This window comes from Scyliorhinus torazame, chromosome 11 (genome assembly GCF_047496885.1).
Source record: "Scyliorhinus torazame isolate Kashiwa2021f chromosome 11, sScyTor2.1, whole genome shotgun sequence".
Classification (NCBI taxonomy): domain Eukaryota; kingdom Metazoa; phylum Chordata; class Chondrichthyes; order Carcharhiniformes; family Scyliorhinidae; genus Scyliorhinus; species Scyliorhinus torazame.
In genome coordinates this window covers 3,755,104-3,768,472 of record NC_092717.1, presented here as the reverse complement: position 1 = coordinate 3,768,472, position 13,369 = coordinate 3,755,104, and the positions used below count along the sequence as shown (strand labels likewise).

The following is a 13,369-nucleotide window of genomic DNA, read 5'->3' as shown; positions in this document are numbered from 1 at the left end:
AGAGGTGCAGCAGAAAGCCTCTTACAATGAGGATGAGATCCTGGGCCTGGCGGTGAAAGTGGAGGCGCACGAGGCGCTGCACAAAAAGTGGCAGGAAAAGTTCGAGGACCTGGAGAACAGGTCGAGGAGGAAGAATCTGCTGATTCTGGGTCTCCCTGAAGGTGTGGAGGGGTCGGATGTCGGGGCGTATGTGGCCACGATGCTGAGCGCGCTAATGGGCGTGGGAGCCTTCCCGAGGCCCCTGGAGCTGGATGGGGCACACAGAGTCCTGGCAAGGAAGCCGAGGGCGAATGAGCTGCCGAGGGTTGTGGTGGTGCGGTTTCACCGTTTCACCGACAGGGAGTGTGTCCTGAGGTGGGCGAAGAAGGAGCGGAGCAGCAGGTGGGAGAATACTGAAATCCGCATCTATCAGGACTGGAGTGCAGAGCTGGCCAAGAAGAGGGCAGGATTCAGCTGGGCCAAGGCGGTTCTCCATCGAAAGGGGGTGAAATTTGGGCTGTTGCAGCCAGTGCGGCTGTGGGTCACTTTTCAGGACCGACACCACTATTTTGATGAGCCGGACGAGGCGTGGACCTTCATGCAAAATAGAAAGCTGGACTCGAACTAATGGTTTGCGGCAGGTTATGGGGAAGCTGGGGAGTGAGAGGGGCGATTTGATCTGATGTGTGTGTTTTCTGGGCATGTGTATTGTTTTGGAGGGGCTGCTGCCCGCGTCTAAAGAGGGGAGGGGGGGCAGGAGGCCCTGGGCCGTTGGGAATTGCGGAGAGGCTGCAGGAGAAGGGAGCTGCGCCACAGGGGTGGGGCCGGCCCAGGCAGAAACGCGGGCTTTTTCCTGCGCTAAAGAAGGGGGGCGTGGCCCGACGCGGGGCGCGGTACCAGATGGGAGTCCGCACCGGCTCGTAGGTGGAGAGGACGGGGGGGGGGGGGGGGGACTCCAAGGGGGAATTCAAACAGGGGATCAGAGGCGGGAGCGGCCGGGGTCAGCAGGAGTCAGCTGACTTACGGGAGTGCAGTGGGGGGAGCAAGGGGGCTAGGCAATTGCCTAGCCGGGAGGGGTGGGGGGGGGGGGGGGGGGGAGAGAGTGGGGGGGTGGGGGTTGCTGCTGTACTGACCGAAGGGGAGCTGGAGATAAGAGGGGGAGAGTCAGGGCAGGGGGCCCCCGCTGGGGGGGCTGGAGAGTGTGGGAGGCGTGGGCTCGTGGCTGGCCTAAGAAAGAAGATGGCTAGTCGGCCGGAGGGTGGGGGCCAATTGAGGTTCCTGAGAGTGGAGGAGGGGCAGGTTGAAGGCTTGGGGGCCCCGATCGGGATGGAGGAGCTGATTAAGGGGTTGGGGAGTATGCAGGCGGACAAGGCTCCGGGGCCGGATGGGTTCCCGGTCAAATTTTACAGGAAATTTGTGGAACTGTTGGGTCCGTTGTTGGTGAGAACCTTTAACCGGCGAAGGAGGAAGGGATTCCCCCCCGACTGTCTCGGGCGCTGATCTCGCTGATCCTCAAGTGGGACAAGGACCCGCTGCAGTGTGGCTCGTATAGGACGATCTCGCTCCTTAATGTGGATGCCGAGTTTTTGGCGAAGGTCCTGGCCACTAGGATTGAGGATTGTATTCTGGGAGTGATAAACGAGGATCAGACGGGGTTTGTGAAGGGCAGGCAGTTGAATGCAAACGTGCAGAGGCTCCTGAATGTGATTATGATGCCCTCGGAGGGGGGGGAGGCGGAAGTGGCGGCAGTGGACGCGGAGAAGGCCTTTGACCGGGTGGAGTGGGAGTACCTATGGGAAGTACTGGGCAGGTTTGGGTTCGGGGAGGGGTTCATTGGGTGGGTCAAATTGTTATACCAGGGCCCGGTGGCGAGCGTATCGATGAATCGGCGGTCAGAGTACTTTAGGCTGTACCGTGGGACGAGACAGGGGTGCCCCCTGTCTCCCCTGCTGTTTGCCCTGGCAATTGAGCTGCTGGCCATGGCACTAATGGAGTCTAGAAACTGGAGGGGGTTGGTCCGGGGAGGGGAGGAGCATCGGGTCTCGTTATATGCAGATGACCTGCATTTGTATATTGCAGATCCAGTGGAGGGAATGGCAGAGGTCATGCAGACCCTTAGGGAGTTTGGAGGCTTCTCAGGATACAAGCTTAATGTTGGGAAGAGTGAGCTCTTTGTGGTGCATGCAAGGGGCCAGGAGAGGAGGCTGGAGGAGCTGCCGCTCAAGACGGTGGAGAGGAGTTTCTGGCATTTGGGTATCCAGGTGGCCAGGAGTTGGGGGGGTCCTGCACAAGCACAACTTGGCGCGGTTGGTAGACCAGATGGAGGAGGACTTTAGGAGATGGGACGTGTTGCCACTCTCCCTGGCGGGTAGAGTGCAGTCCGTTAAGATGACGGTCCTCCCAAGGTTCTTGTTCTTGTTCGTGTTCCAGTGCCTGCCCATCCTCATCCCCAAGGCCTTTTTTAAGCGAGTGAGCAAGAGCATTATGGGGTTCGTATGGGTAAGTAAGATCCCGAGGGTCAAGAGACTGTTTTTGGAGCACAGTCGGGGCTGGGGCTGGCGCTACCGAATCTGTGTAGTTACTACTGGGCAGCTAATGTGGCAATGATCCGGAAATGGGTAATGGAGGGAGAGGGTTGGCGTGGAAAAGACCAGAGGCGGCATCATGTGTGGGTACTAGCCTTGGGGCGCTGGTGACAGCACCGTTGCCGCTACCACCGACGCGGTACACCACAAGCCCGGTGGTGGCGGCGACACTGAGGATCTGGGGGCAGTGGAGGCGGCACGGGGGGAGGTGGGGGCCTCAATCTGGTCCCCGATACGGAACAACCATAGGTTTGCACCGGGCAGGATGGATGGCAGATTCCTAAGCTGGCATCGGCCGGGAATTAAAGGATGGGGGACCAATTTATTGACGGGACTTTTGCCAGTCTGAGGGCGCTGGAGGAGAAATTTGGGTTACCCCCGGGAAATGCCTTCAGGTATATGCAGGTTAGGGCGTTTGTGAGGAGGCAGGTAGGGGAATTTCTGCTGCTGCCTGCATGGAGGATTCAGGACAGAGTAATTTTGGGTGTGTGGGTCGGAGAGGGCAAGGTCTCGGCGATTTACCAGGAGCTGCAGGAGGCGGCGGAAGCCTCGGTGGAAGAGCTGAAGGGCAAGTGGGGGGAGGAGCTAGGTGAGGAGCTGGATGAGGGCCTGTGGGCGGATGGTTAACTCCTCCTCGTCTTGCGCCAGACTCAGCCTGATCCAGTTCAAAGTGGTACACGGGGCGCATATGACTGGGGCGAGGATGTGCAAGTTCTTTGGGGTGGAGGACAGGTGTGTGAGGTGTTCGGGGAGCCCAGCAAATCATGCCCATATGTTCTGGGCGTGTCCGGCGCTTGAGGGGTTCTGGAAGGGCTTCGCAAGGGTTATGTCCAGCGGCTTGGATACTCGGGTAAAGCCGGGCTGGGGGATAGCAATATTCGGGATATCAGATGAGCCGGGAGTGCAGGAGCCGAAAGAGGCCGGAGTTCTGGCCTTTGCCTCTTTGGTAGCCCGGAGAAGGATCTTGCTAATGTGGAGGGACGCGAAGCCCCCAAGTGTGGAGGCTGGGATCAATGACATGGCGGGGTTTCTCAGGCTGGAGAAGATAAAGTTTGCCTTGAGAGGGTCTGTGCAGGGGTTCTCCAGGCGGTGGCAACAGTTCCTAGACTTTCTCGCGGAACGTTAGGTGGAGGTCAATAGCAGCAGCAACCCGGGGGGGGGGGTGGTTCTTGTTTTGATTATTGTAAGGGGCGTTGCCCCATTTTTGTTCTTAGTTTGTTAGATAGTTTAATGGTTAGAGGTTTAAGTTGCTTTGTGTGTTGGCGTGATGCCCTTTTTATTTCTCTTTTGTATATTTTCTTTCCTTTCTGGAGTGTTTTGTAAAAATCTATTGAAAAATTTTGAATAAACATATTTTTTTAAAAAAGAAGAGGCTGACAGATGAGTTAAGCTTCCAGGGCCAAAGGGAATGGTGATGGAGCAAGAAAAGAAACTGAAGATGTGCCTGGAGCAGTTGCTGCTGCCAAAGCAAAAGTGAGCAAATTAAAACATACAAAATAAAGAAAACACAATGAAGACAGGAAGATGGGGCCAGTAACTTGGCTGGGTCGTAATCCACAAAACATGGCTCTCGGGCCATTGCTCTGCCTTCTCCTCAGATACACAAGAACAAGCGTAAATCCTCTGGGTAAATTAGGATGAGTGCAAGGTGCTGCTTAATGGAGAGATCTCAATAAGCATTTAAAAATGTCTTCAAAATCTTAACTCTTGCATTTATATATTTTGGGCATAGCTCTTTCAACCAAATGGTCACCACGGCATGGAGAAGCTGATTCAGTCTTTGACAGTCTGATTAAAACGTTCAAAGAAGGGGGAAAGAGGCCGGACTTTATGGGGTCAAAACAAGGCTGTTCTTTTTTTAAGAAAGCTATTCTTAACAAGTACAGCACAGGTATAATAGGTATTCACAGAATTAACTCCGAGATCAGCCCCAATGTTGGGAAAGAAATCTCCATGATACCTCTGCAGCTGGCTCTCTCTCTATTATTTCTATGTCCTGTCGATACCACAAATTGCAGCAGTGCTATTAATCAATTTCTAACAACACTTTTGCCTTGGGTGGCACAGAGGATGCATAGATGCTCCATTGAACACCCCAAGACTGAATGGTGGCTTGGATCAGCAGTGTTGAGATGCGCACACAGCTGCGCTGATTGTAATGGGATCTAATTTGTATTTTTAGGAACGGTTAATGGATGACGACAGTGGCGAAAGCGGTGAAAGTGGCGACAGTGGGGATGATACCACGGAAAGCACAGCCGGGACGGAGCCACCTGGTTTCATGGCTTCCGCATGGTCATTCATCACCACCTTCTTCACCTCACTCATCCCTGAAGGCCCTCCTCAAGTTGGCAACTAGCAGAAGCAGTAGACTTTTCATCTGACTGCTCACCACAGCTGTATATTTGAGTGGCATTTACTAAAAAAAAACAAGACTGAAGTGTGGGAGTGTACTTAACCCTTTATTGCATTGCCATCTGTCTCCGCGATTTTCCACAATGTTAAAAGCCTTTCTCCTGATCATGACATACATTTGAGTTTCACTTCTTTTATTGCACGCAAATTCTGGAGAGCAGCAAGTGGGAAATGCGTGCTTTCCTCAGTTTCATTTTCCCTGCTTTACATTAGCAAAGATAAAATATAATAAAAGTTACCCGTCTTCCATGGTTTTGTTGTAATTGCCACTAGCTGGGATTTTTGGAGCAACTGGGTGCTGGCAATAAAACGTACAAAGAGCTAAGTGAACTGGACTGGCCTTGCTGTCTGAACCCGGAGAAGTGAGGAAACCATTTGCTTTCACAATGTTTTTTTCATACTGCTGTAAAAAAGATCTCCTGTTCCTGACACACAGCAGCCGCGCACGGCAGACCACGGCCACGGGCTGCAGGAGCATACCGTGATCATACTCTGTGCACTGCAGTGTTACTAACAATGCTGATGTTAAATACAAGGCTTCCCAAAACACACAAGCGTAACTTGGAATACCCAATCGTGGTGGTGTATGTGTTTACCTGGTAGGATGTGAGGAACAGTGTCCAACCCAGTGAGGGACAGTCCAGTTGTTGTGTGAACAATTCATAAAGAATGTTTATTAACTTAAAAGAAAGACCAAAACACACTACAAGCAGGTTGACATTTAAGTATACTGATCAATATACACACATCATTTTATATTAAACTATCTCTTGGTCCCCAAACCTACTTTTTCCTGAACTCTCAAACTCCCCTTTCCCCAAACAACATTGAATTTTAATTACATTTATGAGCTATATCCAGCAAATAATTACCACAAGACGTTTAAGGTGGCCACGTCTGGGGAATAGTCTTCAGGTTCAGCGAAGGCGTAAAATGGCTGCTTCCTTCGAGAGCCTATATCCGCACTTGATGCAGTTCTGATGTTAGTTGTTTCGCCCTCTCTTCCCCCCCCCCCATCTTCCTTAGTTAGGGTTATGCAGTTATACTATTTCTTTCCCATTGATATTCATCCCGTGGAGTTGGCTTATGGCAGATACGTGTCCATTTCCTTATCTCTCCACTTGGAAGTTACACCTCTATAGCCCCATTGTTTTCTCTAATCACAGATGTAAAATGCTAGTTTTCATAGAATTTACAGTGCAGACTGCTGATAGGCAAATTCACACCTTCATTTCCCCAGGCACCTGCCTCTAATCAACTCCGTTTTACTTTGGTATTTCAATTTTAACTTACCCCATTTCTTAAAACGTTCTCTCTTTTAAAAAAAAAAGTCTTAATTCAAAAGACTATTTTTAATTTGATTTCTCAGCCATTTCTTATTGGTTCTACCTTATCAATCATTACAAAGAATTTAAAAGCATGCATTAACATAAAATATACTCCAGAGTATTTACACCCAATATTCCCAGTAGTCTCTTTGATACTCGGGATAAAACATCCGCACTGACTTTTTCTCTCCCACCCACACTAATAATTTTTAAATTGAACGGTTGTAACAAACTCCATCAAAATAACCTGGTGTTTCGATCTTGAAATTTCTTCAGGAAAGTTGGGGGATTATGATCCGTATGTACGATTGTCTCTGCTGAATTACTAATAACATAAATCTCGATGTTGCAATGCCAATACCAAATTTAATGCCTCTTGTTCTATTCTTTTGTTATCTTCCTGCAACAGGAGGGCACCAATGCCTACATCACTCACACAATTGCCACCTTCAACTGCTTGACATGATTAGGTGTCGCCAACACTGTTGCGATGGCTAACAACAGTTTTCAGATTGTCGAACGCCTTCTGGCATTTTGAAATCCACCGAATTTCATATACGTTCTTCAGTGTAGCTAGCACACTGCTAAAATTTGATAGGAATTTCCAGAAAAAAAACAAATGCCCTGAAATCTCAGAACTTTTCTCTGGTATTGGAAACTCCCCAATAGCTTTTGTTTTCACATCCTGTGGAGCCATCTCACCATGTCCAATGGTATGGCCTAGGAATGTGAATTGAGTTTGCAAAAATTCACTTTTAGCCAAGTTTACCATCAATCCAGCCTCTTGTAGCCGATCAAACAATTCTTTTAAATAATTCAAATGCTCCTTCCACATTTCACTGAACACCACCAAATTTAAAATGTGCACTGCACAATTGTTTAGTCCGGTAATTACCTTGGTGGTTATCTTTGGAATGTTTCTGGTGCATTCTTCACTCAAACCTTTTCAACACAGTCTTCCAAACGAGGAATAAGATAAAAATCTGACTTTATAACTGCGTTGCTTTTTCTATAGGCCACACACAATCGTTGCGTTCCATGGGGTTTTGGTACCATCACAATAGGTGAGCTCCAATCGCTGCAACTCACTTCAATGATATCATCCTTAAGCATGCTTTCAATCTCCTTTTGTACCTGTGCTAACTTTAGTGGATTGAGTCTTTATGGATGTTGCTTAATTGGAATAACATTTCCTACACCTACATCAGGTATAATTACTTTTGTACTTCCTAATTTGTTCCCATATATCCCTATGTGACTGTTATAATTCTTTGAGATAACTTTGATTTTCCTCTGGAAGGTACCTCGATTTATCCCAATTTCTTGTCACTTCCTTATTGTCCAATTTAATTTGAGCAATGTCAAATTCAGAATAACCTGGATTTCTCTTCTCCCTGAGTTACAGTGACTAACTCCACCCTCTTCTCTCTCAAAATATCTTTTCAGCATATTTACATGACATACACTGTTTGATTTCCTTCCAACTGGCATTCTTATCAAATAATTCACCTCACTCAATTTCCTTTCAATTTGATAAGACCCACTAAATCTTGCTTTTAATGGTTCACCTGCCATTGGTAATAATAATACTTTCTCCCCACGAACAAATCTACCAATTTTTGATTTCTTAACTGTCTCTTTTTTTAATCACATGCTGTGACTATTCTAAATGTTTTCTAACCAATTCATCAGCCCTAGTTAATCTCCCCCGAAGATTTGACAGATGGTCACATTGACAGAATGTAGTGTCTGAATGCTGACTCACCAGTTTCTTTGATCGAGTTAAGTGGTCATTTTACCCCATGACCAAAAATCAATTTGAATGGACTGAATTTAGTTGACTTATAAGGTGCATCTCTAATTGAAAATAGTACAAATGGAATTCCTTTATCCCAATCCTCTGGATAATCCTGACTATAGGACCTCAAGATGGTCTTTAAAGTTTGATGCCATTTTTCTAACGCTCCTTGCGATTCTGGTTGATATGCAGTTGAGTTAAATTGCTTTATTCCTAAGCTATCCATAACTTTCTTGAATAATTCGACATAAAATTGGAGGCCTGATCTGATTGGGTTTCTTTTGGTAGTCTATATTGGGTTTAAAAGAAAGTAGTTAACTCCTCTACAACCCGTAATATTATGTAATGGAATAGCTTCCGTGAATCTAGTAAACAAATCCATTATGGTCAACAAATATTGATGCCACTTTCATTTTAGGCAGAGGTCCCACATAATCAATTCCTGATTAGGATCGGTACATGTGACAATAAATATCAATCAGGATCCAATAAGAGGTTCCTTAAATGTTGGAATTGGTATTAAACGTGCTGGTTTGATTACTGCTTGAGTTTTCCCTATTACCTGACATGTGACATGCACAGCAAAATTCAACTTTATCCTTATACAGTCTAGGGCAATATAAAAAGGTTTTGTACTTTTGCTTGCGTTTTCCTCACACCTACTGGAACCTCGTGCTACCTGCAAAACCTCTTTCTATAACCCACCAGTAATTCCACAATGTACGTTTGCACATCTGCTTGAATATGCATTAATACATTATTTCTAATGTAATAATCCATCAAACACTCAGATTCTATTTCTGCATATGCTTTCTGATACACTTGCTTTATCTCTTAATCTTTTTGCTGTAATTCTGCCAACTTTCTTGAACTAAAGATATCCACGTCAACAACCACCTGCTCTTTTCTTTAACAAACATCTGGTCAAAGATTATTTCTGGTAACTGAACCACAGCCTCACTATCTGTACTCTAGTTTTCTTCCTCCTGTCTCAACCTGTGGCCTTGTGATCCTGCCACCACACAATCAGGAAACACCCCAGGATATGTTCCTTAGGGCGGCGCAGTGGTTGGCACTGCTGCCTCACGACGCCGAGGATCCGGGTTTAATCCCGGGTCACTGACCATGAGGTGTTTTCACATTCTCCTCATGCCTGCGTGGGTCTCACCCCCACAACCCAAAGTTGTTCAGGGTAGGTGGATTGTCCACACTAAATTGCCCCTTTATTGGAAAAAAAAGAATTGGGTACTTTAAATTTAAAGAAAAAAAGGATTTGCTTCTTGCAACACCTCGGTTGTTTGACTTTCCACTGGCTTTTCAACCACAATAAGCATCATCCCACCTGTGACCCAGCTATGTCGTTACCCAGTATAAATTGTACCCCTGAAAAAGTTAATTTCTCTATTAATCCTACCACCACTTTTCACCGGATTCTCCAACCTTGCATAATGGCACACTACACCTCTCACCACGAATTCCACACGTTACCACCTTTGCTGGCAATATTCCTTCTGAACTACACATCTCGTCTCTCACCATTAAAGGTTGACTTGTTCCCTACATATTCCATCTTGTGCACACAATTAAACCTTAACCTCACAAATTAAAAAGTTCTGACACCTGTTTATCCACCAGGCTGTACACTCTGTTGCACCTCTTCCAATGGAACCATGGTCCCCCCCCCCCCCCCCCCCCGCATTGGCTTATCCTGTTTTAATGAATCTGTCTACTGAATACTTTAGACACCAACACTGCAACTTCACGTGTCCAACATTATTACAATGAAAGCATTTATGTTTTCTTTTCTCTCTTCCACTATTGTAGGTTTCCTTTTTTAACCTAAGGCAAACTCACCTTAATGTCTCCAAATAATCTTCTTTGCATTGATTATCTGTGGATTTCTCATTCCCCCAGTTTCTATCCTTCACAGATTGAAATTGATGTTGAAAACCAGACTTTGCTTTGTGAACTAATTCAAAATCATCTGCCATTTCAGCTGCCTGTGCATAAGACCATAAGATATAGGAGCAGAATTAGGCCATTCGGCCCATCGGGTCTGCTCCGCCATTCGATCATGGCTGATACGTTCTTCATCCCAATTCTCCTGCCTTCGCCCCACAACATCTGATCCCCTTATTAATCGAGAACACCAGATTTGTGCTTGAGGTGCTGGTACCTCCAGGATTATAGACCAAGAGGTGGAATTAGACAATAGTTCTTTCTTAGAACACATGAACTAGGAGCAGGATTCGGCAATTTAGCCTCTCAATCCCGCTCCACCGTTCAATACGATCATGGCTGTACTCATCCTGGCTTTAACTCCACCGTCCTGCTCATTCTCCATAACCCTTCAACCCATTACCAATTAAAAATCTGTCTTCACTCCCCCTTAAACTTACTCACTGTCCCAGCATCCACCTCACTTGAGGTAACAGATTCATGACCCTTTACGAGAAGTAGTTTCTCCTCATCTGTTTTATATTTGCTGTCCCTTATATGACCTGTCATTTTAGAATGCCCCACAGAGGAAGCATCCGCTCCACGTCAACTTTATTCATACCTTTCAGCATCTTGTATACCTCAATTAGATCTGCCCTCATTCTTCTAAACTCTAGAGAGTATAGACTTAAACTGGTCAATCTCTTCTCATACGACAAAACCCTCATTTCAGGAATCAACCTCGTGAACGTCCTCTGAACTGCCTCCAGTGCCGCTACATCTTTCTTCCAATAAGGGGACCAAAACTGCACAATACTCCAGGTGTGGTCTCAGCAATGCTCTCAGCAATGCCTTGTATAGTTGCAACAACACTTCCTCACCTTTGTACTCTATTACATTAGCTAAAAATGCCAACATTCCTTTTGCTTTCTTTATTATCTGCTGTACCTGCATGCTCGTTTTCTGTGACTCATGAACGAGAACCCCCAGATCCCTCTGCAATGGAGCACCCCAAAATCTCTCCCCCTTTAAATAGATTGCCTTCCCATTTTTCCGACCAAAATGCGTAACCTCACACTTATCCATGTTAAACTCCTGCTACATTTTGGCCGAGGAGTGACTCCATGCACAAATAGGGATATGATATATTGAAAAGCGCTGCATTACTAACAACCTCCAAAGGAAATAGCTTACAGTTACCAGTTAAACTATACTTGACAATACAATGAATCAATCCTAATTGCTATCATTATCTCCACTCAAGCAAAACCCACCTCAGGTCAAAATCCTATTTTAAATGCGGTTAGCCAACCCAGGAATAGTTGTAAAGAAATGTCTTGGATACCCCTCTTTGAGAAAGTGATATCGTTCAGAACCCAGCTTGCAAATTCTTGCCTGTCTCAAAGTATTTAAACTGCCAGTCTGAGAAATTGCTCCCGTCCTGTCCCCAGTCATATCTTTCACTGAACTGAAACCCTCAAACCTGAATTCTTCAGCCCTAGCTCCTCCCATTAACTACATCTTGCTAAGCTGAACACAAAGTCTCTAATTTCTATTCCCCAGGAACCCCCTTAATATGAATAAAGGTCCATTAGCCCAAACATTTACGATGTTTAATTGCTCCTTTGTAGCCAAAAAGACTAGCTGTCTTTTAAACTAGGGGTTGGATTCTCCAATCGCCGACGCCAAAATGATGTTCGGCGATCGGCCGGAGAATCCTAGTTCCCAACCAAATCGGGGGCGGCGCCTCTTTCACGATGCTCCTTCCCGTCCAAAGCGCCATACTCACAGAGTACGCCACATACCGCATCGACTGCCTCAGGACGTTGCCTGAGGCCCGAACCTCCGATGCTCCGCCCCCGACCGGCCGAGTTCCCAACGGTGTCGGTCGCGTGTGGTCTCATCCATCGGGAACTCGGCGTGGCGGCTGCAGACTCAGTTTCAAAAACCCACTTTTAAATACAGTTAGCAACCACAGGAATGAGCTGTCGAGAGAGAGAGACCTTCAGGAAACAGCCTGTAGATTTGTGTCTCTGTCAAACCAGTGGTTAACTTGACAACTCTTTCCAGAAGCTCACAGCCAAATCTAAACTGACTGACTCAAAACCTGACTGCTTCGTCCACTAGTTCCTCCCACTATTTACATCATTCTTATCCAACTCAAATCCCATGACCCGATTGCTTAGGCTTGAACTCAACAGGGGGCAGCACGGTGGTGCAGTGGGCTAGCCCTGTTGCCTCATGGCGCCGAGGTCCCAGGTTCGATCCCGGCCCCGGGTCACTGTCCGTGTGGAGTTTGCACATTCTCCCCGTGTTTGTGTGGGTTTCGCCCCCACAACCCAAAGATGTGCAGGGTAGGTGGATTGGCCGCGCTAAATTGCCCCTTAATTGGAAAAAATGAATTAGGTACTCTAAATTTCTTTAAAAAAAGGTTTAAATTCAACGGGCTGGATTCTCCATCATAGAAACATAGAATTTACAGTGCAGAAGGAGGCCATTCGGCCCATCGAGTCTGCACCGGCTCTTTTGAAAGAGCACCCTACCCAAGCCCACACCTCCACCCTATCCCCGTAACCCAGTAACCCCACCCAACACTAAGGGCAATTTAGGACACTAAGGCCAATTTATCATGGCCAATCCACCTAACCTGCACATCTTTGGACTGTGGGAGGAAACCGGAGCACCCGGAGGAAACCCACGCAGACACTGGGAGAACGTGCAGACTCCGCACAGACAGTGACCCAAGCCGGAATCGAACCTGGGACCCTGGCGCTGTGAATCAATTGTGCTATCCACAATGCTACCGTGCTGCGGGATCTTCCGCTGTGCCGGCAGCGTACTGACACCCGCCGATTTCCCGATGGCATGGGGGGGTCCAGAATGGAAAACCTCATTGGTCAGCTGCCGGGGTGGAGGATCCCACTGCTGGAGGGTGGTTTGGGGGGGGGGGGGGGGGGGGGGTGGAGAACGCACTGGTAAATGGGTGCGGTGGAATGGAGAACCCCGCCCATTTGTCTATAATTATCTATTTCCAAGAAATCATAACAAAAATCCCATTTGGTTTGTCTTCTGACACATAAGCATGGTTTGAAATAAGGATGATTTCATTTTTATGATGCCCTAATTACCTGTTCAGTAGTCAGGGTGTTTGTCTTTTAAACCAGGATTTTTAAAAACTTTACTGCAGCAGATATATGCACACACTAAGCCAGGCTTTTAACCAATACTGCACCCGATACAGATAAAACAATGTATACCTGAGATTCCTACATTCACCACACCTGCCCCTTCAACAAAATTAACCAGCAATATGAAAAGATAGCTTC

The 13,369-nt window shown here is 46.9% G+C and overlaps 1 protein-coding gene across 3 annotated transcripts in view; it reads left to right on the top strand.

Annotated features, from left to right (window-relative positions):
• Positions 1-6,672, top strand: part of herpud2 (HERPUD family member 2) — a 79,569-nt gene extending 72,897 nt beyond the window's left edge. For all 3 annotated transcript variants that reach the window (XM_072466862.1, XM_072466863.1, XM_072466864.1), the window contains one exon: positions 4,747-6,672. In XM_072466862.1, coding sequence (XP_072322963.1) covers positions 4,747-4,923 — 177 coding nt within the window. In that variant the 3' untranslated portion in view covers positions 4,924-6,672. The remainder of the gene's footprint in view (positions 1-4,746) is intronic.
• Positions 6,673-13,369: the final 6,697 nt, after the last annotated feature.